This window comes from Hibiscus syriacus, unplaced genomic scaffold (assembly GCF_006381635.1).
Source record: "Hibiscus syriacus cultivar Baekdansim isolate YM2019G1 unplaced genomic scaffold, ASM638163v2 tig00112206_pilon, whole genome shotgun sequence".
Taxonomy (NCBI): Eukaryota; Viridiplantae; Streptophyta; class Magnoliopsida; order Malvales; family Malvaceae; genus Hibiscus; species Hibiscus syriacus.
This window is the reverse complement of record NW_024063267.1, coordinates 82,664-105,191: the sequence shown is the minus strand read 5'-3', so window position 1 is coordinate 105,191 and position 22,528 is coordinate 82,664. Positions and strand designations below refer to the sequence as shown.

Here is a 22,528-nt window from a genome sequence, read left to right as displayed (position 1 = left end):
GAAAATTTTAAATATATATTATTGTGACACATATGTACGAAATTTAAATATCAAATTATAAAATATTTGAGAGAACAATTATAAACACTAAAATATAAAATGTTTCAAATTTACTAAAATAAAATGCTAACCTTTTAAAATTACATCCACCGTTAAAAATTACAAAATGATCTTTTGACTATAGAATGTTACTTTGTTGAGTCTATCGACTATTAAAAATTAGAAAACAATAATCCAACAATTCATTGTGTTCCAAATTTGTCCTTTCCCATTAAAAAATAGAAGATCTTCCGAGCTGAAAGTTAACTTGTTGATTGTGATATGATAAAATTAGATTCCAAAATCTCAAACGACTATTGTATCTCAGTCATCATGTTAACATCCAGTTAAAACAACTCTCAATTTTTTAATGGAAAAGTACGAGTTTGAAATATAATTAATAGTCAGGTGATCATTTTGTAACTTTTAATAGTCGAGGGATTCAACAAAGCAACACTCCATAGTCAAATGATCATTTTATAACTTTTAATAGTCAAAAGAATTAATAAAGTAATACCATATAGTTAGGGGATGATTTGGGGTTCTTTACCCTTGATTTTTGTTTAAGTAGGCTTCATAATATTAGGCATTTCTTTGAACATTTTGAAGGGTTATGTTCTTATTTGAGTAGATTAAAAAATATTAAAGCATTAATTGATTTTCTGAAAGATTATTCTCATATTTGAACCGTTTCAAAAACGTTAAATTATTATTAGGTCATTTTAAATGTTATACCTTTATATGAACGAACTTTTAAATGATTATACTTGTTTAAATTACTACATTGTATCCTTCGATAAAAACTTTAGTTTTTGTTTCATTTTAGTATTTAGTTCAAAACTTAATTTTAGGTTTTGAAAAATTGATAGTTTAGATATTAAAACGGAGTAAAACTGATAGTTTAGGTACTAAACACAATAAGTTTTTTAACTGTGTGACACTAAAATGAAATGAAAACTAAATGTTAAGTATGTGTTTAAAAAAATTGAAAGTTTAGGTACTAAATATATAGTTTACCCTAAAACTATTTTTTTATTAAACTAAAGTGATTACAAAGTAATATCTATTCTACCACCAAACCAGTTTCTCTAGTGGGATAAGACACTAGATCCTTTAAACAATGTCAGAGGTTCGAATCTTGACAATTGCGAATGAAGCAAACTGGGTAAGAGGGTCGCCATTGCCTTTGCAGTATCTGATTCGGATTAGTCAATCAAATAGATCGAATATCAATGATTATATAAAAAAAGTAGTATGTGTTTTAAATACTCTTAATCATTTGGCAATGAACATTCAATCAACTTGCTGTAGTTGTTGATGTTCGAACCCGTGATCTCTAAAAACAATAATAAATTTTTTAACTACTGAGATAAGTCGGTCTATGCTCGTGAAAACTAATTTAAATATACTCTAGGTTTAATGATAATTACAATGACCGCTCAACATAAAGGTAAACAAATAAATAAAAAAGGGAGATGGTAGTTGTGATTCTTTATTGGGTTGGTATACTAAGGATCTATAAGACTATAATTATACCATATAATGCATATAGAGAATCGTATACTATTAAAGATAGGGGGAAGATGAGGGTTTCTAGAAGACTTGGAGGTTGGGTTTTTGTTGCTTTTGGTCATTGGTTCACCTGCCACTTTTTTTTTAATTTTTTAATTAATTTAAAACGATAATAAGTGATAATATCTGTTTTAAAGACTGTCAATCATTTGATAATTAAAATTTAAATATACTATAATTATTGGTGCTCGTATCTAAAACTTTTGGGATAATTATTATCTTTTTAATCATTGAGACTACTTGATTCGTTTCAAGCCATTAAAGAATAATCACTCTTGATGTTCATAGATAATATATAAGTTAGTATATTAAAAATATATTTAAATAATTATTATATTAGGGGTTTGATCCTCGCCCACTTTATTTAATGTATTAAAAATATACTATAATCATTGGTGTTCGTATCTAAAACTTTTGGGATAATCATTGTCTTTTTAATCATTGAGACTACTTGATTCGTTCCAAGCCATTAAAGAATAATCACTCTTGATGTTCATAGAAAAATAATTCAAATAAATTAATACATTAAATAAAGTGGGTGAGGATCTAACCCCTAATATAATAATTATTTAAATATATTTTTAATACACTAACTTATACATTATCTATGAACCATATAAAACACATTATTGAAATATAATATCTAAATTATCTATATTTTTTTCAAGTCTTTAAATAAAAGATAATTATATTTAAAATTATTCATTAGTAATTAATTGATCAAATGAGATGAAACACTAAATCTTTCAAATAAAATTAAAAGAACAAATTTTAATTTTAATTAATAAATTAAATACTAATGATTAATCTAAAAAAATCATTCATATCTATAATACCCATGTATGTCAACTGAACTAAAACTCTTAATACATATATACCCCTAAGATAAACTTCAATTTCTTTGCTTTTTCCCAAACCTTTAATATATAGCCTCCTAGTTACCAAGCTTTACCCTCATTTGAATACGACTTATATCAAAAACAATTGCTTAAAGTATATTATTATTTCATTTAAATATTTAAACTATTTTTTAGTTAAAATAAATATTAAAACTTATTTTTCTATCAAAATAGGTATCTAAAGTATCTGATTTTTTCATCTAAGTATCTGAAGTATTATTTAATTAATATCACATGTCAATTTTTTAGAACTTAGATAAAAAAAATTAAATACGTACCAGAAAGATAAATTTAAGTATTTATTTTAACAAAAAATATTTTAGATAAATAAAAAAATAAACTTTAGATACTTGTTTATAATATAAACTTTTTGAATATTAGCCTACAAATTTCCCTATTAGTATTTGTTACTTACCAACTACTACACATGACTTTTCCTATCTTTAATTCTCTCTTACCTCATCATCATTAAAATCAAGTGGATGGTAGCATATATATGTCACAATTCACCTACTTTTTCACCTTTCCTACTATTTTTTACACTGGTTTTACTTTTGATGTCAAAATTACTAGATACAATATAAAAAATTTATCATATGAACAACAATATTATAAGTCTCTTTAGATAGCATCATCATAGATTCTAATTTTTTATTTAAATTTAATTCTCTATGAATAGGCTATATTATCATCTTTTCGAATTGAATCGAATAAAGTTTGAATAATAAATTTGAACACTATTTTTTTTATTTTAAAGCTATTGTATATTTTTTGAAAATAAATTTTATTGTAGGCGTGATGTTAAATTTTTTTTGGATGTTTATAAAAATGGTTATTTTGTCTTTTATTCTATTTTTTTTGAAATAAGCCTCCAACGTTTAATTTTAGGTCAAAAAAGTCCTAACATTTAAAAGAATAATCACTTTATCTCTTATTTTTACAGGGGTATTTTAGCCCTCAACGTTTTATTTTAAGTTAAAAAAACTCTTATCTTGGAGTGTTAATCGTGTGTTTGATTTTCATCTATAAGGAGATCATTTTGTCTCAAGTGAAAAGTTGAGGATTAAATTGTCTAAAAAAATTAGAATAAGAGACCTAATAAATATTGGGGGCCACTTTTATATTATACCTTCTAAACCCTTGTTTCAATCATCTATATGAAATACATATCACAACATACATAGCACAACACCAACTAACTTCCGTAATAAAGAAATTGTTGTTATTCTTTGAGGATTTAGGTTCGAGCACCATAGACGTTAGAAAAACCTTCAATATCTAAATGTTGAGAGTTATATATGAATATATACTTATAATACATTTTTACTTTTATGGCTTTCCAGATGATAATGAGTCTGCAAAATGGCCATTTTGGCTTGTTTATTTGTTCAAAATTGAATATACAGACACACGAGTGTGTTTGTGTTAAGAGAGACAGACAAATATATACAAAACAAAATTTGGATGAATAAAATAAATAAATAAATTCCGATGTTTGGAAAGTGAACAATTATCCTATTACAAAATGTTAATGGTTCAGAAACTAGTTTTCGGCTCTGTCCCAATGCCCGGAAATGTTGTCAAGCTGCTAACCACACTGGGCTTGGACGGCCAGTTTCTTCTTCAGATTGGAACAAGCATCGTTTTGGCCGCCGAAGTGCCCCTTGTCCACCGGAACCGTGCAGTCCGGTTTTCCCAGGCAGAATTTCTCCACAACTTGTTTGGATACCGTGGACGTGCAGTTGCCGAAGAAGAAGTTTCCGCAAGTCCCGTAGGGATCTCCGAAGCTGGCGAAGTCGACGGAGACGATCTTCTTCTCCTTGGGACATACTAGTTTTGCCTTGGGCTTCAACTCATTCGACTTCGCACGTAGGTTTCCGTTTACGCTCTTGAATAGCCTCGGTGACGGCGTGTGTTTTTCGCTTACGAGACTGCAGATCGTGTTCCTGTCGACCAGTACGATCTCGATTTCCATAGGATTGCCTCCCTCTTCCTCGAACACCACGATCAAGTTCTTTTCTGGTTTTATGTATGTCCTTGGGATGTGGTACCTGAAAACACGACGCATGAATAACGGATTTAGCCGGGAATCGGGGCCTAATGCGACAATCGGTGTGTGTGTCGTGGTCTAGACGTACTCTGATTGAGTTGGTTGTTTAAGAGCAGACAAGTAAGACATCCAGTATCGGCCAATGCTTCTTCCATTGATCCACACCATGCCTTTGCCCATGTTAGTCATTCTAATGGCTATGGGGTTGTTCCCTTCAGGTGCATCAAAATATGCCTATAAAAACGACATGTTAGAGTATTTTCTTTTTAACGTTGAAATTCAATTCCCAGGTTTTGTGGATTTAGATTTTACCTTGTACCATGTTATAGGGGGTTTATCACCGGTAAGAGTTGCCCAATGTACTGATTGTGAGCCTTTCTCGGTGTATATTTGCTTCTTTTCTCCCTCGATTCCCACCAGGGTTTCCCAACCGATCATCGATATATCGACCGTACCGGTGTTTAAACCGAGAATGGTGACCGAACGAGGCCCGGCATACCTACGCTCCAAGTAGGCACCGCTATCCTATAATTCATGAAGAAGAAAATTTCTCATCGGTATGCTTGTTTTAAGTATCATTTAAGTTGCAAGAAAGACTCACATGAAATCCCACAGTGTAACACAAGAGATGAATGGTGTTTTTCCCAGTCTTAAAATTTGCATCTCTCTGAAACACAAAGTTCTTCTCGACTTTGCTACCATGTCCGAAACCTATGTATTCGCCATTCACGAAGACATAAATACCATGGCCTTCACTCGCGATCCGAATGATCGGTCGGACATCCTTTTTAAGTGGCATGTCGCGTTCACTCAAAGGGAAGGTGGTCGAGTACCAAGCGTAGTCCGTTATATCTTTGGTCAAATAATAGAACTCCACCGGCTGGTTGGCCTTATTTTTAAATTGGGTTGGAAGAGATTCCTTGTACATCTTCCACTCAAAATTGTTAGCAACTTTTGATCTTTCCATGTTTCTTGAGTTATGTTGTGCTGTGATCTGTGTTAAACAATCAAATGATGTTTAACCGTGTCGAACGAGCACATAAATGTAGATATCAGATGATATAAAAGAACGGTTCGAGGGATAACCAAGTGGGAGCTGTAAACCATGGTCTTGCAGTCAGGGAGGACACTAATGGAGTTAGCTGGCAGATAATATTCTCCTCCCTTGAAACGAACCGTAGCCGGTGTAGACGTGTCATTGTTGGCTAAGAAAGCAGCACAGATTGCTGTGTCCGGCACCTGCCAGACTCGAGCCTGCATTGTAGAATAGCTTAAGCTCCAAGTAACCATAACCGATTCCTTCGATTGAATCAGCTAGATTATTGTATATATAAACGCTTACCTCTAGCTTAGGGCCCAACTTTTCGACCAAAGGAGTCCCTGAAAGTAGTGCCTTCTTGCACAAGCTTACTGCCCTATGAGCGTCCTTGAGATGGCCATGCTTTGGTTCTCTGATTAATGCTACAGTATCCAGAGAAAAATATGTCACTAGCTTGTATAAAAGACTTCAATCCAATGGTCATCAGATAAACATGTTTCATAATCCTACCATATTCATCGATAGGGGCTTCGTCATAGTATCGTGTCGACACGAAAGCCGCGCTTGTTCTGTTATAGTTTGTGCCACCGTAGTACTGCAAAACAGGGAAAACGGAACGGTGAGAACTATGTCTAAAAAGGCTGCCATTTAGTGAAGATTGTCATTCCTCCTACCATATAATAGTTAGCCAAAGTTCCATTCTTGGAGAACCACCGAAGGATCGAGTATGCCAAATCTTCCGTGGACCGTTGAGATGGCGGATCTCCAAATACTCGGTACCTGAACCAGAATGAAACAATCACATCATTAGCCTGAAAATACACAACTTCTGAATTTTCGAGTGAACGTCTTCAAACGCTTACTGTGCAGTCCAATTCTCGGTCCACAGGTAAGGCTTGTTGGGTTTGTTTGGACCGACAAAAGTATCTCCACAGTGTCTGCCATTGCAGGAATTGATCTGCATAACAATGAAAGTGTAAATTACTAATAAAGCAACAAAAAATGCATACATTTTCCTTATAGTTAATGATAAACATACAATTGGATCTGGTGCATCCTTCTGCTTGCACATCATCCATGGGACACCGATGTTCATGTCGACGGCTGTCTTTGCAACCCATTGAATATAGCTTTCTCCTTTTTCTCTGAATGCTAGTTGAATAGTGTTGTATTCGTTCTCGATCTACGAAACGTATGATGAACCAAAACTAGAATCAATGATATATCTAGGCTTCATGGGAGAATTAGAGTATTATCAATCAAACCTGAGCTACAATGATAGGTCCTCCTTGAGAAGCAAACAACTTCTCTCCTTTCAGTTTGTCAACGATCATGGTAACGAACTTCTTCATGTAATGCTGCACAACATAAAAGAGTTCGTTATAGAAACTTACGAGTCATCTTATGATTTCTGCTTATGTTAGATTACCTTGAACGGTTCGTTATCGGAACGGAATATTATGCCGGGAACCTCCCTTAGCCAATAAGGCAATCCTCTGAAAGGTCAACATGATAAAAGCTACGGTGTTAGGAATGTTTGAAGCTGTGTGGATTGAATAAGGATGTGAGAAAGTCTTTGAACCTTTACCCATGGTTCCATTCAGCCTGGACAAACGGACCGAACCTCACGATCGCAAACATTTTATGCTTGTGGATCAACTTAATGAACTTTATCAAGTCATAATCTCCTTCGAAATAGTACTTCCCCTTCTCCGGCTCATGACCGTTCCAGAAAACGTACGTCTCAATCGCATTGAGGCCTCCACGTTTAGCCTTGCCAATGAGGTCCTCCCAGTACTGCACTCCAAATAGTCCAGCACAACATACTAGCATCAGTCACATGAAAAGCATATTAGCACAACTGCACAACATTACCTCTGGGGGGCAACGAGGGTAATGAATGGAACCCGAAAACACAAGCTCTCGTTTGCCATTAATGATCAAAGATCGTCCGTCGTACGTGACGCCTGTATTCGCATTGGCAACCTTTACCTCTTCATCTGCGCTACCGTCCTCCTCCTCCTCCTCGCCGCCATCGGTCGTATTATTGCCTTGTGCAAATCTGGAAGCAATCAACAGGGTTGACAAAAAGGTTACTAAAAGGATACGTTTCGATATCGACATTGCCTCCGTCGTTGCTCGTTAAGCAATCAGTCCAAAATGATTTTTGCCGGACCGAAATGTATGTCTAGAAGATACTAGCAATCTTCTTTGAACCGTATAAAAGGGGGAGCTCTATGGCTGCGAAGCTCCTTTAACAATCTACGTGAAACACACATTATGGAAGGCAGAAGTAGACGATTGAGTCCCGGGTGTTGCATGAAAATTGGGGTTTCTGTTATGTCAAATTCCTATTTTTTTAATTTGAATTGTTTATCTGTTGCGATTTTGAAGGCATTTCTTCTCTGTTTTGGGTAATTAATTATGGAGATCTTTGACTTAGCCCTTGTCTAATATATTTGATTAATATACTAAATTTTGGACTAAATGATAAATCACATTGATTAAAAATGATTGAATTTACCAACAATCTATTTGTGTAGTGGGATGAGGCACTAAATCTCTTAACTAAAGTCAAGGATTTAAATATTGGTCATTACGGATGGAACAAATTAGGCCGAGAAGATTACCCTCACCTTTACAACACCCGATCTGGATTAGTCAATTAAGATAACATCAAGTAAAGAAAAATTATTATAAAGATAAAAGTACGCATTTATGTAAACAATCACGAACGATAAAAGTATGAATATAGGAGAATAACTTTAGGGTTAATTATTCCATTCACACATGAAAGTATATTAAATTTTCAATTTCATACATAATATTTTAAAATTTTCAGTTTTATACATACATAATGTTTTCTATCGTTAACGGATTCATCCACTTCTATCATAGAAAGTGACATGAAATTCTATAACCACTAGCAAAATGACACGTGACATTTTAAACAAATAATTTTTTGAAATAAATAAAACTCATTTTCCCCTTATTTTTCACGTGAAATTTAAACAGTGTCATTTTTCCACATTTGCAACAGACATTTTATATAAAGACTTTCTTCAAAAAAAAAATTGAGGGATTTGATTTGGAATCAATCAATGTTTGTGTTCTAAAATTTCATGTAAACAAGTGTTCTTTTTTATTTCATTTAGGTTTTTGTTTGAATATTTTCACGATTTTGCATTGATATTAAATGATTAAGGGTTCTTTTTGATTTCATTCGTGTATTCTCACAAAATTGTTTCTAGGGTTTTTTCGATTTCATTTGGGTTATATGAATTTTGTCTTGCTTATTTGTTTTGATTTTGTTTTTCATTCAATTGTTTTAAAAGATGTCACCATATTCCTCAAACTTAAAAGAAAGAAATCGTCGATAATTTTTTTGTAATTGTGGGAAAAAGCTGAAATATGTGTTTTCATAAAAGAATTTACCAAAGGCCAACTATTCTTTGATTGCCCAAATTGGTTCTAGGTTATTTCTTCTTCATGGATTGATGATATGTGACACTATTATGAAATTTGTGATAATGGTAATGAGTTTTTATTATTATTTTGAACTGGATTTATGAAATGTGGTGCAAGAAGATAAATGTAAATTCTTTTGTTGGATTGATGGAGATAAATATGAAAATAATATTCTTCTCAAAGTTATGATAAAAAATAATATGTTGTTACGGGAGAATCGTGAGTTAACGATGTCATTTTGGAGAAATTTTCATTTTTCTAAAACGGTGTTATTTTGACGCCGTTGACTATTTAACGGCGAAGTAACCAAAAAATCAAATGTATTTAGTGAGAAAATCGAACGAATTTAAAGTACAGTTAGTGAAATAGGAAAGAACAAAGTGTCATAGTTTAATGTAATGTACAAGGTTGTTCTAGTTGATTTTCATTATGTACTTTTATGTACTTGTTAACCTTAATCTTGTTTTAGTTGTATAAAGTTGATGTACTTGAACAATCGGATGTTTATAAAATATTTTTTATCATACTTCTATTGTAAATTCACAGTAAGGGTGTTTAAAAAAATCTATAACTGCTAATTTTAACTCTTAATTAGTATAAATGTTCATTTAACATATTAATTAATCCAATCATTAATGTTAAACAGTTTTGATTAACAGAATCGTTAAAAATTATAGTTAACGTGGTAAGGTTACAAATTTAGTAATATTAATTATAATTTAAAATTGAGTAAATATTTTTTTTTTTTTTGAAAAATATATGATATTACTTAAGATAATACTATAATACTCCTTGAAACTATGCTCTGTTTCTGGTCCGTCCATTTCAGGATCATAAACTCACAATTTTATTGACCTTTTTTGTTAAATTTAAAAAAAAAAAGTTCAGATTTTTGCTCTCTTGTAAAAGATTTCACTTTCTTGGTACCCAATCATCACTTTTCTTCTAATTCGCTATCAAGTCTTTGTGCCCTTTTTTAAGCCGCCATTTATATTTTAGGGTTTCGAATTGTCGAATATCTGGTAACATTGCTGCTCTGTCCTCCATTCTTTGCTTTGGTTTATTCTTGAACCTTTATTTTATCGATCTGTTCGGGCCATCCCAGGTTGTTCAATCTGAGTAAGACTTTTTTCCCTGCAATTTAGTAATTGAGCACAATTTATTATCTGGGTCAGTTTCAAAATCGAACATTGGTCTCTCCTTATTTGCATTCAAGTGTTTACCTTAGATTCACCTAGGTTTTCTGCCTGTAATGGACGACGGGGAGCTTGATTTTTCGAACCAGGAAGTGTTTTCCGGGAATGATATGGGTGATATTCCAAGCAGTTGTTCAATGGACAGTTTTTTCGATGAATTGCTGAATGATTCTCATGCCTGTACCCATACACATACGTGCAACCCACCTGGTCCTGATAACTCTCATACACATACATGTTTCCATGTTCATACCAAAATTGTGCCTGCCTCAACTGAAGACAGGACTGCTAGTGATGACACTGCTGGGTCTAAGGAGAAATCGAAGAAACATCCTCTGGGTAATCGAGAAGCTGCCAGGAAGTATAGGGAGAAGGTTAAGGCGCGAGCCGCCTCGTTGGAGGATGAGGTTATGAGATTGAGGGCTGTGAACCAGCAGCTGTTGAAGAGGTTGCAAGGTCAGGCTGCATTGGAGGCTGAGGTTGCAAGGCTTAAGTGTCTGCTTGTCAATATCCGAGGAAGAATTGAAGGCGAGATCGGATCGTTTCCGTATCAGAAACCAGCCACTACTGTTAACCCGATGAACGTTCCTGGTGCTTATGTGATGAATCCTTGCAATGTACAATGCAATGATCAGATGTTTTGCCCTCATCCTGGAGTTGAAAGTAGAGCAGGAGAAGATGCAGCCTTGAATGGGCAAGGATTTAATGGGTGTGACATTGACAACTATCAGTGTTTTGCTAACCATGACTCTGGAGCAGAGGAGCTTTCTACAGGTGGGGTTGGAAGTGCAGGGTCAAAAGGCAATTCTTCTGGCAATAAAAGGAGGAAAGGTAAAATTTAGAGTTCTTTCTCTTAATTTCTTTATATAGTTTATGATAAATACTGGAAAGTTAGTTTCTCTTAATTTATTTTATCATCTGTAACTATTATATTGCTTGTAGTTATTTACTTATCTAGTTGTGGCTTGGTGTTTTTAATCTTCTAGGTGTTTTTTTTTGCTCAATTTGTTGTTCTTGTACCTGGTCAAGGCTGCTATAAGGAGTATTTTTCTTGTTATGTTGAAGTTATTTGCTATAACTATATATAGTTTGTTTGTTGTTCTAACTTCTAAGCATGTCAACCATATGGTAATTCTGGTTTATAATGACATCAATTATTAAATTTTAGAATGATTAATAGAGGAATGAGAGAACATTTGCTTTAGAAATGAGGACTAAAATGACTGATGAAACATTTCTTTTATTAATCTAGAGCAAATACAAGGCAGTATCTGTTCAAAGATAATTTTTAACCATTTGACATTGGACGCTCACATCCCTGACATGCCTGATGCTCGAACCCGGAACCTTAAGGAATAATAACATTTCCTTTCCCACCAATGTCACTTTATTCGTGCGACTGATGGAACATTATTTGAATATTTAGGGGTTGTTTTATAGCTGCATTAGTTGTTCAAAGCTAAAAAATGGTGAGTGCTATATGTTTTAAAGAAAAGTAGCATATTTGTTGTTGAATGTATGAAATGCCCAAATCCTTGTGGTGCACGAGCCTTACTTAGAAGATGTTGGAACTTCTGAATATTGTGAGCTGTATTGGCTGTTTCCAAACTGATTCTTGCTGCATACAATGTGTAGCACTCTGCTTTCGAGTATGCTTTGGCTATGATACTGATATTCGTTTTCTTGGTAGGAGTTCGACGAGCTACAGCTGGCTGAAAAACTGTTGAGATGAGCATTATCCAGTCCTTAACAAGCAGTTTTCTTGGGATGAAACACCTTTTTGCCTCAGGTTGCATTGCTTTTTTATTATTCCTTTTATCATTTTGTGCTGTCATTTTAACCCTAATAATGGGTCATTATAGGTTTGCTGTGGTTTTAGTTTATGTCCATGGAGTTTAAATATGTCTTCCAAAAGGCTTTTTCCTTGGGATGCATAACCTTCTTCCCTCAGGTGCATTGCTTTTTGATTATCTTTTTCAGTGTCTGCTCATTGTTTTTGGTTTTTAACCCTACTTATGGGTTATTAGAGGTTGGTTGATGGTCTTCTTAGTTTATGGTTTAAAGCAGACAGACTTGTAAAGCTCAAACTCTGGATTTGTATACATTGTACCGTTTACGATCGTTTGACCGACAGTCTGATTTCTTAGCAAGCTAAATTCAAGTGAATAAAAGGCCTTATCTCATCTTCTTACTCACCTTGCTTGAGGATTTATTGCTTGAGGATTTATTTGTGCTTTCTGTTGTGTGGAATGGCGTTTTTTTGTTTTCACCTTTTGCTTGGGTTGAGGTTATGGTACTCTCTCTAAGCTTCGTGGATTCTTTTATTGCTGAATTACAGAACTAGGGAAGATGGAATATCTTTGATGTTTCAGCCCCGCGAGCCCCTAGTGGGTGTTTACAGCTTATACTCACTGTAGATGTAGCATGTGATTCACATGGGAGGCTGCAGGTTGGCTTGCATCGCTTTCAGCCATTCCTATTCCTGTTTTGCATGGCATCGACTAAGCACAGAAAGCTTGCTTTTGCCATAGGCATCCTGTTTAGGAAGGCTGCAAGATGTATACTTTGGAAAGCAAAATGTGGCTATCAAGTATCAAATTGTAGTTGGTTTTGAGGATTCAATAACTATTAGATCTTGAAATTCCTTTTGAATCTTTGTTCGTCTTCATGTTGTAGATTTACTCGGTACTCTTGTTCTTTGAGTCACGTAGCATTAGAGACTCTTGTCTTGTTCCCAAGCAGCCATCGTATACTAGCTTTACAGCAGTATAGTTAAACTGGCCTTTGATACATATATAGATCAAGAATCTGCAATAGCATCGGTGTCTCGAGTCTCTTGTTATATGGAGTCTACTTTGGATTAGTCATTTTCAACAAAACCGATCCATTATCTTGCTTAATTTTCAAACCTCAGAAGAGAGAAAAACCTGGTACCCAATAGAAAAAGAAAATAAATAAAAGAAGGGTCAGGGTCAGGGTCAATGCCTTTGTTGGTGGCTAAGTTATAATGGTGGAACTGTGCTTCTTGGTCAAACTTGGAAAAATAAAAAAGCAGATCTTGCTTACTTCAAAGAAACGTTACGACCCCATTAACGGGGAGATTCAAACAAAAGATGACAAGGGCTTTCGTTCAAGTTTTCTACACCATTGAATGAGGGTTGAAAGTGGCTACATATAATAATTTAAGTATCTAGTTTGACCAAAAAAATAGTGAAGGTACCTAAAGCAAAAAAAGCATAGTTTAAGTATTTTTTTTAGTATTAAGCCAAATCAAAACACAAAGATCCAATCTTAAACTTTAACATCATGAAGGACTAAAACCACAATTTCTCCATAAAGATAGCATGTGTAAATATCAGCTATTTATATCCTAGAATAAAGCATCATAAACAGACAGACTGAAAATATATATTTATGCACAGTAGGTCAAGGCAGCACGAGCAGCACTCAATGCAAAGCAAAGCACATATATATATTTCGTGAAGAGCATTGAAAAAGGATGAGTGGGCAGAGGCAGACTGCCCAAACTGAGACACCTCCATTAAAGAAAACACTATAGTCTACAGTAAACATGAGTTGCGTGTGTCGGTAAAGAGAAACCTGACATATTGCAACTCTTGTTTTTTTTCTTCTGTAACGTGATGATGATGATGATCGAGCATTGGGAACCATAGTTTTAAACCATCACGAGCAGTATTTTATTTACTGTCTTCATGAGTTGCAGAATGCAATGCATGGCTCAAAACCCTAACAAGAGAGCGATCATCTCATATACATTATCGTATATATCATCACAAAAATGGGAAATAAGTCTAAAAGGATATAAGAGTACTGGTTTTGTGATCATGCTTCATTGAATGGTTTTTCCAATTCGTTTTCAACAAGTTACTCATTGCTTCCATTTTCTGGCTTTCAATTACGTTAGAAAGTAAACATCTGCATGTCTTATACACACGAAGATAATTTATTAACCTTTTAAAGATAAATAGTATAAATAATACTCGAATCGGATCTAAAATTAATAATTCTCGAATCAGATTTAAAAGTAACATCAATCAAAGGTTTCATAACGATATTTGCCATCACTATATTTATAATTTCATGGACTTTGGTATTATTGGTACATGTATGAACCTAAATTTTTATGTAGACATGCATGAATAACGACAATGGAGACGTTACGCATTAATACTCGTCTACACATCCGGGACCAATATGCTATCTCCGATTTGAATGATAATTTTCATTACATAAATATTTGTCACAATTAACACGGCTTGCATGTGTGTTTATGGTCCCAAGATGCATACCGTGAATGAGATAGTTTTATTCTACGTTAATCTAATTTAAAATTAAAAAATAATAAAAAACTAAATGCAACTAATAAATATTATAAAAATAATAACATTTTCAATCACATTTTTTCTCGACTTTAAATTAAATTATCTTTATTTAAACTCTCTAAGAAAGTCGACAAATTTGATGGGTCATCGTCTCCTGGATTTAAGTAGATTTATGTCGCACCATGAGTAGACCTTCATTTCGTTTCATGCCTCAATCGTGATTGTTTGTGACATTTGAACAATGGGAGCGGTCATGATTATGAATATGCCATTTGAAGTCTGAAATTGTGGGCAATTGGGGATAGCTGGTTCACATGATACGGCTTTAATAAATGCAAAGGGTGGCGGTGGGTCACACGAGGATGGGACCTCGATTAAGGTGCAGGTGCAGCCTCCGTGCTCCAACTAAACAATTCAAGTTCTATACCTTGACTATATGATTTCGCTTAATGGATAAAGTACACAAATGGTACATTTATTATAGAGAAATATTTTATTAAGTTCTTCAATTATTTAAAATTATAAAATGGTCCTCTAATTATAAAAAATATTATTTTTTAAGTCTTTTGACTATTAAAAGTTTCAAAATGGTCATATAACTATTTATTATGTTTCAAACTCATCATTTTTTGTTAAAAATTAACGTTTGTCGAAGTTGGACGTTAACAGATAACTATGATATGATAGTCGTTTGAGCTTCTATGATCATATTTTATCATATCGCAATCAGAATGCTAATGTTCAACTCATCATATTGTTATTTTTTTAATGAAAAATGACGAGTTTGGAACATAATGAATAGTCGATTTACCATTTTGTAAATTTTAATAGTCGAGAGACTTAACAAAGCAACACTATATAATTGGAGGACTATTTTGTAACCTTTAATATTTGAGGAACTTAATAAAGCAATATCCTACAGTCAAGGGACCATTTGTATACTTTATCCTTGCTTTATTAAGTATCTAGCTATTAAAAGTTATAAAATGATCCCCGACTATAAAAAGTTGCTTTGTTAAGTCCCTTAACTATTAAAAGTTACAAAATAGTCATTCAACTATTCATTATGTCCCAGACTCATCATTTTTCGTAAGAAATTTGACGACATAATGAGTTATACATTAACTTACTGATTGAGATATGATAAAATATGTTATCATAATCTCAAATGACTATCGTATCTCAGTCAGCATGTTAATGTCCAACTTAGATAACCGTTAATTTTCAACTGAAAATGACAAGTTAGGATATAATGAGTAGTCGAGTGATCATTTTGTAACTTTTAATAGTCTAGTGACTCAACAAAGCAACTCCCTATAGTCAATAAATTATTTTATAACTTTTAATAGTCAACGGACTTGATAAAATAGTATCCTATAGTCGAAAACCATTTGTGTACTTTACCCTTATAGTTATACGTTGAAATTTGAGTTTGGTCAGCAGTTAGAAATGATTTGAAGAATTAGGTTGAGAACTCAAAATGGAATTTGAATTAAACCAAAGAAAGTAGGAGTGGTTAATCGTTCGCCTATTATTTAATGTCTTAACAAATGATAAAAGTGAATAAAATCCCCTAATTCAGGGTGGATTTTGTCATTTGTCAATGCATGCCTAATTAAGGCACGTAGAAAAAACAAGCCCCACCTGCCCAAGTGAAAATGTTTTTGGCGCAATTCATGTGCTTCCAAGAAAATGGATGCTAAATGCAATTTTAATTTAGGGTAAATTACACAAATGATCCCGACTATAGGGTGCTATTTTATTAAGTCCCTCGACTATTAAAACTTATAAAATGGTCATTCGACTATAGAGTGTTGATTTGTTGAGTCCTCAACTATTAAAGTTACAAATGGTCACATTACTATTCATTATGTTTCAAACTCGTCATTTTCAGTTAAAATTGATGGTATTCCGAGTTGAACGTTAACCTACTGACTGTGATATGATAAAATTTATCCTGAAATCTCCAATGACTATCGTATCTCAATCATCATGTTAATGTTCAACGACTAGTTTAGAACATTATGAATAGCCAGATGACTATTTTGTAACTTTTAATAATCGATGGACTTAATAAAGCAACATTCCATTGTTGGATGATTATTTTGTAACTTTTAGTAATATAGGGACTTAATAAAGAAGTATCCTATAGTCAGGGACCATCTGTGTACTTTACCCAGATATTTATCAATACAAATTATCAAGTTTGAACCGGACAAAACATGGGTTTTCATGATTTATATTCCCCTCTTTCCAAGTTATTTCACTTGAAAAAGAAAACAAAGCAAAGCCGTGTTTCCTACACAAGAAACTAAGAAAAAGAGGGTTACGTCGTTATCAAATAGAAAACATGGACAAAAAGCTCGGCGACCTTTTTGCCCTATGCTCTCAACGACGGATCGAGGGACAGACGGCACAATCATTTTTAAAAATTTAAAATTATTATATATTTTAAATTTTTTATGTATTTTTAATTGAAATTTTACATTTGCCCTTCTAATTTTATAAACTTGACTATTCTTAAATTTTAAAAAATCCATCCCCCTCGCATAAAATTCAACCTCTGTCTCTATGTACGTTGATAGCTTTAGCCATAGGCTCTCGGCATGCACCACTCGAACACAAGCTCTGAAGTGGGGACGGCCCTCCATTATGGGACTTGGGTCAATATCACTAAACCACTTTGCCTAAAAGCAAAGAGAATTAGTTGGGAAGCTGCATTTGTTAGCACCAAATACCAGATTGAATTGTCTTTTGGTCCTTTTGCAAACACTTTTGGTCTTGGTGTCTTCACATTTTTAATACCATGTCGTTAAAAATTTAACGTGTTTAGTACTTAAATTTTTAATTTTTTCAAAAATTAAAGTTAAATTTTGAACGGAGGTACTAAAATTTTTAACGACGGGTATCAAAATAAAACAAAAACTAAACTTTAAATGTTATTTTGAAAATTTAAAATTTTAAATATTAAAATAGATCAAAACTGATAATTTGTGTATAAAAAAATAACTAAACTTTACACATTTCACAAATTCTTAGTGCCGATGTGCTGTTTCTCTCTCACCTCGCCATAAGTTTCCCCTCTGCTTCCTACTCCAATCCAAACGGAAACATTGCTTTCAAACTAAAGATTTTGCCGTTTGCTACCCTTTATTTCATACGTGAAAATAACAGTACGTCCTAAAAAACAAAAATCCTTAATAACCGTGTTTTCATAAATAGGGATTGACCTAATGGGTCAAAATAGTCATATCGTGAAATTTTAAAATCATCTTATATTTTATATTTTTAAATGTATTTTTTATTAAAATATATTTTTGATTCCTTAAAATTTTATATGTTTAAATTTATTACCTAACGTAAAATTATGATATCATCCCTGGTTACCAAACACAACAAGGTTTGTCCATGTGGAGTACTAGAGAGTTATGGGTTCGGAACATTACACGCCTTTTTTACAAATGATTCTTCTAGACAAATATTTGTCTTGTACGTGAAAATTACCTTCCCTTGCCTTGTTTGACAATTTCAGAAACTCATAATTTCACCATTTGGAAGAGGTTTAATTCTGCCCTACTCCTTCAACTCTTTGGACTTTCAGAGTCTAGACCATCTACTCATTTGATTTAATAATTAAAGTTTAATCGATATCACTAATTTTATTAATGAGTTTCCATTAAAGTTAAGGGTAAAGTTCATAAATGGTCCCCATACTATAAGATAATGCTTTATTGAGTCCTTTGAATATAAAAAGTTACAAAATGATCCCTAGGCTATAGGGAGTTGTTTTGTTGAGTCCCTCGACTATTAGAAATTATAAAATGGTCACTCGACTATTCATTATGTTCCAAATTTTCTGTTAAAAATTGAATGGTCGTCTGAGTTGGATGTTAAAATGTTGATTGAGATATGATATTAATTTGAGATTATGCGATCAGCTTTTATCATATTTCAATCAATAAGTTAACGTACTACTCATATTGCCATCAAAATTTTAACATAAAAGGACAAGTTTGGAACATAATTGATAGTCAGATGACCATTTTGTAACTTCTAATAGTCGAGGGACTCAACAAAGTAACTTCCTATAGTCAGAGAACCATTTTGTAATTTTTAATTGTCAAAAGACTCAGCAAAGCATTATCCCATAGTCAAAGGACCATTTATGTACTTTATCCTAGAATTAATGACGTTTATCGATTGGATTTTGATTTTTAAATTAGACAAAGAATAAATTCCTAGAACTAATCAAAGGAGTAGTTTTCAAAGTCTGAAACGTACAAGGACTGAAGACAGAGTTAAACCTTTAGAAGATATGCATAAAATTATTGTTATCTTTAGCGAACAGCATTAATGGACGAAAATCAGAAACCAACCCAAATTTAAATGTTGGATTATATGAAAAATATTTTAATTCATTGAAAAATTAATTTCACCCATATTTCTGACTTTATTTAAATAGATTAATGAAATAATAGGGAGGATAAATTAATTTACAATTAGATGATTGAACGGTCAATATTTACGACTAATAAAGATTTTACAATTCTACTTTTAGGGTAAATTACACCAATCATCACTGCATTTAATTCTCTCATATTCCATTCACTATACTTTAAATCTATTCAATTTTCTCACTGAACTTAATACATTTGGTTTTTTTGGTCACTCTGTCGTTTTTTTACTAACGGCGTTATAAATTGATTGTTATATAAATACAAAACAATGTCATTTTGGTGAAATTTTCATTTTTCTAAAATTGCATCGTTTTACGACGTTAACTATTTAATGATGACTGATCAGAAAAAATAAAATGTATTAAAGCCAGTGAAAAAAGTAAACGACCTTAAAGTATTGTGAGTAAAAAAAAAGAGTAAAGTTCAATGATGATTGGTGTAATTTACCCTTATTTTTATCAGTTCGAAAAGATTTATTTTATAATTAATTTTAGGTCATCAATCAAACGGACTAAACCACCACTGATTGTGACCAAACTAATTAAATACTCAACTATGGCTGAGCACAATTGATTTTCTTAATTAGATTAAACTATGTATATTAAGAGTGCTTAATAATGGTGCAATAAAATAGTAAAAGGTGTAAATTTTGCTCTTGTTGTAGACTTAATTTATTACTTTCGTCTTTATCGTATTTCGCATCAATTTAATCCTCGAAATTGTTCAATTGTATCATTTTATATCTTACCCCTAACTTAAAACCATAAATTATAAACCCTAAACAATAACCTCTAAACCCTAACTTATAGTTTATAATTTAGGGTTTTAAATTAGGGAGTAGGATATAGAATTATGCAATTAAATAATTTTGAGGGTTAAATCGATGTAAAATACGATAGTGACGGAAATGATAAATTTAAGGCTTAGGAGTCACCTTTGCCCCCGTAGTAGACCCAATTTATCGTTTTCGCCCCTATCGTATTTTCACATCAATTTAGTCTTCGAAGTTGTTTAATTGCATCATTCTATACCTTACTCCTAACTTAAACCCTTAAATTAGCAACCCTAAGTTAGGTTTAGAGTTTAGAATGCATGATTGAGATGTTATATGGTTAGGGTTTAGGGTTTAGTGATTGTAATTTAGAATTTTAAGTTAGAGGTAGGGTATAGAATGATGCAATTGAAACAACTTCGAAGGTTAAATTGATGCAAAAATACGATAGGAATAAAATTGATAAATTAGGTCTACAACGAGGACAAAAATTACCCTTCTGTCTAAATTTAATCTACTATAGAGACCAAAATAAATGTTCACAATTATTAGATTAAACTGTTATAAAATTCTATAAAAAATAAATAAATAAGGGAGAGCCATGATGAGAATCCAATTCTATAAATAAAGAAAATAAAAAATATTTGACCGATTCAAGTGTTTTAGTTTAATTTTAATTCACCCAATTTGATAAAATATATCCACTTTAGAAATTCCATTTTTATGTATAATTTTGATTCAAAGGCAAGCAAAACAGATGCCCTCTAAAATCTCTGACCCGACAGTTTAGTCACAAAATCTGCATGTGTACGTAGTTGTTTAATTAGACAGAAAATTAAGCCAGGAATTAATATTATATAATGTTTACATGTTCATAACTCTCATCTCGGCCTTATAAATATAACCCATCACCCTCCACTTTCGTTTCGTTTTCTCTCTCTGTGTGAAAAGGAAAGAGGTTTCCTGGAGAAAAAAGTTTCGGTTTTTTCTTTGTTTGGTTGAAGGTTGAAGGTTGAAGAAGATGGCCATACAAGCTCAGTTGTATTCGGATAATATCGGGTTTCCGTTGTGCTGTTCCCTTGATGGTAATGGTAACGGTGGGTTTAATCAATTCTGTTTCGGCAATCAACAACTACAACAACAACAACAGCAACAGCAGCAGCTTCAAATCCAGCAGCCTGGAAATCAAAGTTTTTGTTTTGAAGAAAGTGATGAATCGATTGATCAGTTCATCAATTCCCAGGTTAGAATTTGAGCGTATGTGTAAATATCACGAAGCTATTGTCCTCTTTTTACCAGATTTATGATTGAGGTTTTGATTCCCCCCCCCCAGAATGAGAGATTGAGATTCTTACTGCAAGAGCAAAGAAAGCGGCAAGTTTCGTTAATGGCGGAAAAGCTAGAATCGAAGGCAACTCTTTTATTCAACCACAAAGAAGCAGAGCTCGCGAAAGCAGCGAACAGGACAATGGAGCTTCAAAATCTCTTGAACAGACTGGAGATGGAGAATCAAGCATTGCGAAGAGTGGCGCAAGAGAACGAAGCGATCGTCGTTTCTTTGAAAAACACGCTCGAACAATTACAACAAGACCAAGCCGGGTGTTGTTTCAACGATGATGCGGAGTCTTGCTGTGGAGAAACAGAGGAAGAGAACGACAACGGAGGATTTGTCGAAACGAAGAAGAAGACATTAATGGTGTGCAAATGTTGCGATTCTCGAAGCTCGTGTGTTTTGTTCCTTCCTTGCAGACATCTTTGTTCATGCCAAGATTGTGCAGCTTTTCTTGATTGTTGCCCTCTTTGTACTACAGCAAAGAAAGCCACTATAGAGGTTTTGATTTCTTAATTTCATGGTTTATGCATAGTTTAGGGACTAATTGAAGATTTTGACTTTAATTTAAGGGTAAACTATGTATTTAGTACCTAAATTATCCGTTTTGGTCTGTTTTAATACATAAACTTTCAATTTTTATAAAATCATATATAATGTTTATTTTTTGTTTTATTTTAGTATCGTGCCGTTAAAAACTTAACGCGTTCAGTATCTAAATTATTAGTTTTGGTCCGTTTTAGTACCTAAATTTTTAATTTTTTAAACTTAAAGTTAAATTTTGAACGAATACTAAAATGAAACAAAAACTAAACGTTTGATATACTTTAAAAAAAATAAAATTTAAGTATTAAAACAGACTAAAACTGTTAACTTAGGTATCCAATGCATAGTTTATCCTTAATTTAATTGAATCGAAATCAATCCAACTTTTGATATGTTTGAAGTATCATATTACAATTAGCTTAATAACTTTTTATATATTTTATCCTAATTTATAATATGACATTATTATAATTCTTAATATAAAATATATCAAGGTCATTGAATTATATCAAAATAACATTTTTTTATCAAAAACAATTTCTGTTACAAAATCATCATTAAACTTCTCAAATTATTACAAAATAGGAAACAAATCTATTAATTTTTTATTAAATAGTTATGGATAAACTATGTAGATAGTCCCCTATGTTTTTGGTACGATCGACTTTGGTCACTAATTTAAAAATTAAGAGAGAATGATCCCTAATGTTATTGATCTATTTGATTTTAGTCCCTGACATTATCAATCTATTTGATTTTAGTCCCTCAATCGCTAACTCTCGTTTGATTTTAATCCCTCAGGCATTTTATGGACTTA

The 22,528-nt window shown here is 32.8% G+C and overlaps 3 protein-coding genes across 6 annotated transcripts; 2 read left to right on the top strand and 1 right to left on the bottom strand.

The window, feature by feature from the left end:
• Positions 1-4,098: 4,098 nt before the first annotated feature.
• Positions 4,099-6,951, bottom strand: LOC120175483 (beta-galactosidase 13-like). The gene is made up of 11 exons (XM_039182109.1): positions 6,865-6,951; positions 6,639-6,782; positions 6,463-6,557; positions 6,274-6,379; positions 6,110-6,194; positions 5,903-6,021; positions 5,647-5,814; positions 5,162-5,554; positions 4,873-5,085; positions 4,649-4,794; positions 4,099-4,561 (listed from the first exon to the last, which is right to left on the bottom strand). Exons 1-11 carry the CDS (start codon positions 6,949-6,951, stop codon positions 4,099-4,101), a joined length of 2,019 nt encoding a protein of 672 aa, XP_039038040.1.
• Positions 6,952-9,876: 2,925 nt separating this feature from the next.
• LOC120175444 (basic leucine zipper 23-like) lies at positions 9,877-15,037 on the top strand. Of its 4 annotated transcripts, XR_005521256.1 has the most exons (4): positions 9,929-10,186; positions 10,306-11,094; positions 11,954-12,360; positions 15,026-15,037. XR_005521256.1 is itself a non-coding variant. In XM_039182071.1 (3 exons), the coding sequence occupies exons 2-3, from the start codon at positions 10,320-10,322 to the stop codon at positions 11,977-11,979; spliced, it is 801 nt and encodes a 266-aa protein (XP_039038002.1). In that variant the 5' UTR covers positions 9,877-9,881; positions 10,306-10,319; the 3' UTR covers positions 11,980-12,435. The 4 variants fall into 4 exon arrangements, 3 of the variants coding, with proteins under 3 accessions (XP_039038002.1, XP_039038003.1, XP_039038001.1); XM_039182071.1 differs by lacking the exons at positions 9,929-10,186; positions 15,026-15,037 and adding an exon at positions 9,877-9,881 and having other exon boundaries at positions 11,954-12,435; XM_039182072.1 differs by lacking the exon at positions 15,026-15,037 and having other exon boundaries at positions 9,929-10,172; positions 11,954-12,435.
• A 5,732-nt stretch (positions 15,038-20,769) lies between these two features.
• Positions 20,770-21,699, top strand: LOC120175453 (probable BOI-related E3 ubiquitin-protein ligase 3). Its single transcript, XM_039182079.1, has 2 exons — positions 20,770-21,078; positions 21,169-21,699. The coding sequence occupies exons 1-2, from the start codon at positions 20,857-20,859 to the stop codon at positions 21,679-21,681; spliced, it is 735 nt and encodes a 244-aa protein (XP_039038010.1). The 5' UTR covers positions 20,770-20,856; the 3' UTR covers positions 21,682-21,699.
• Positions 21,700-22,528: the final 829 nt, after the last annotated feature.

Coding starts and splice junctions, on each gene's coding strand:
- LOC120175483 (XM_039182109.1), bottom strand. CDS start 6,951: ATGAAGAAGTTCGTTACCATGATCGTTGACAAACTGAAAGGAGAGAAG. Junction 6,558..6,638: donor AGGATGCACCAGATCCAATT/GTATGTTTATCA, acceptor ATTGTTATGCAG/ATCAATTCCTGCAATGGCAG. Junction 5,815..5,902: donor AGTTGGGCCCTAAGCTAGAG/GTAAGCGTTTAT, acceptor TCTACAATGCAG/GCTCGAGTCTGGCAGGTGCC.
- LOC120175453 (XM_039182079.1), top strand. CDS start 20,857: ATGGCCATACAAGCTCAGTTGTATTCGGATAATATCGGGTTTCCGTTG. Junction 21,079..21,168: donor ATCAGTTCATCAATTCCCAG/GTTAGAATTTGA, acceptor CCCCCCCCCCAG/AATGAGAGATTGAGATTCTT.
- LOC120175444 (XM_039182071.1), top strand. CDS start 10,320: ATGGACGACGGGGAGCTTGATTTTTCGAACCAGGAAGTGTTTTCCGGG. Junction 11,095..11,953: donor TGGCAATAAAAGGAGGAAAG/GTAAAATTTAGA, acceptor TTTTCTTGGTAG/GAGTTCGACGAGCTACAGCT.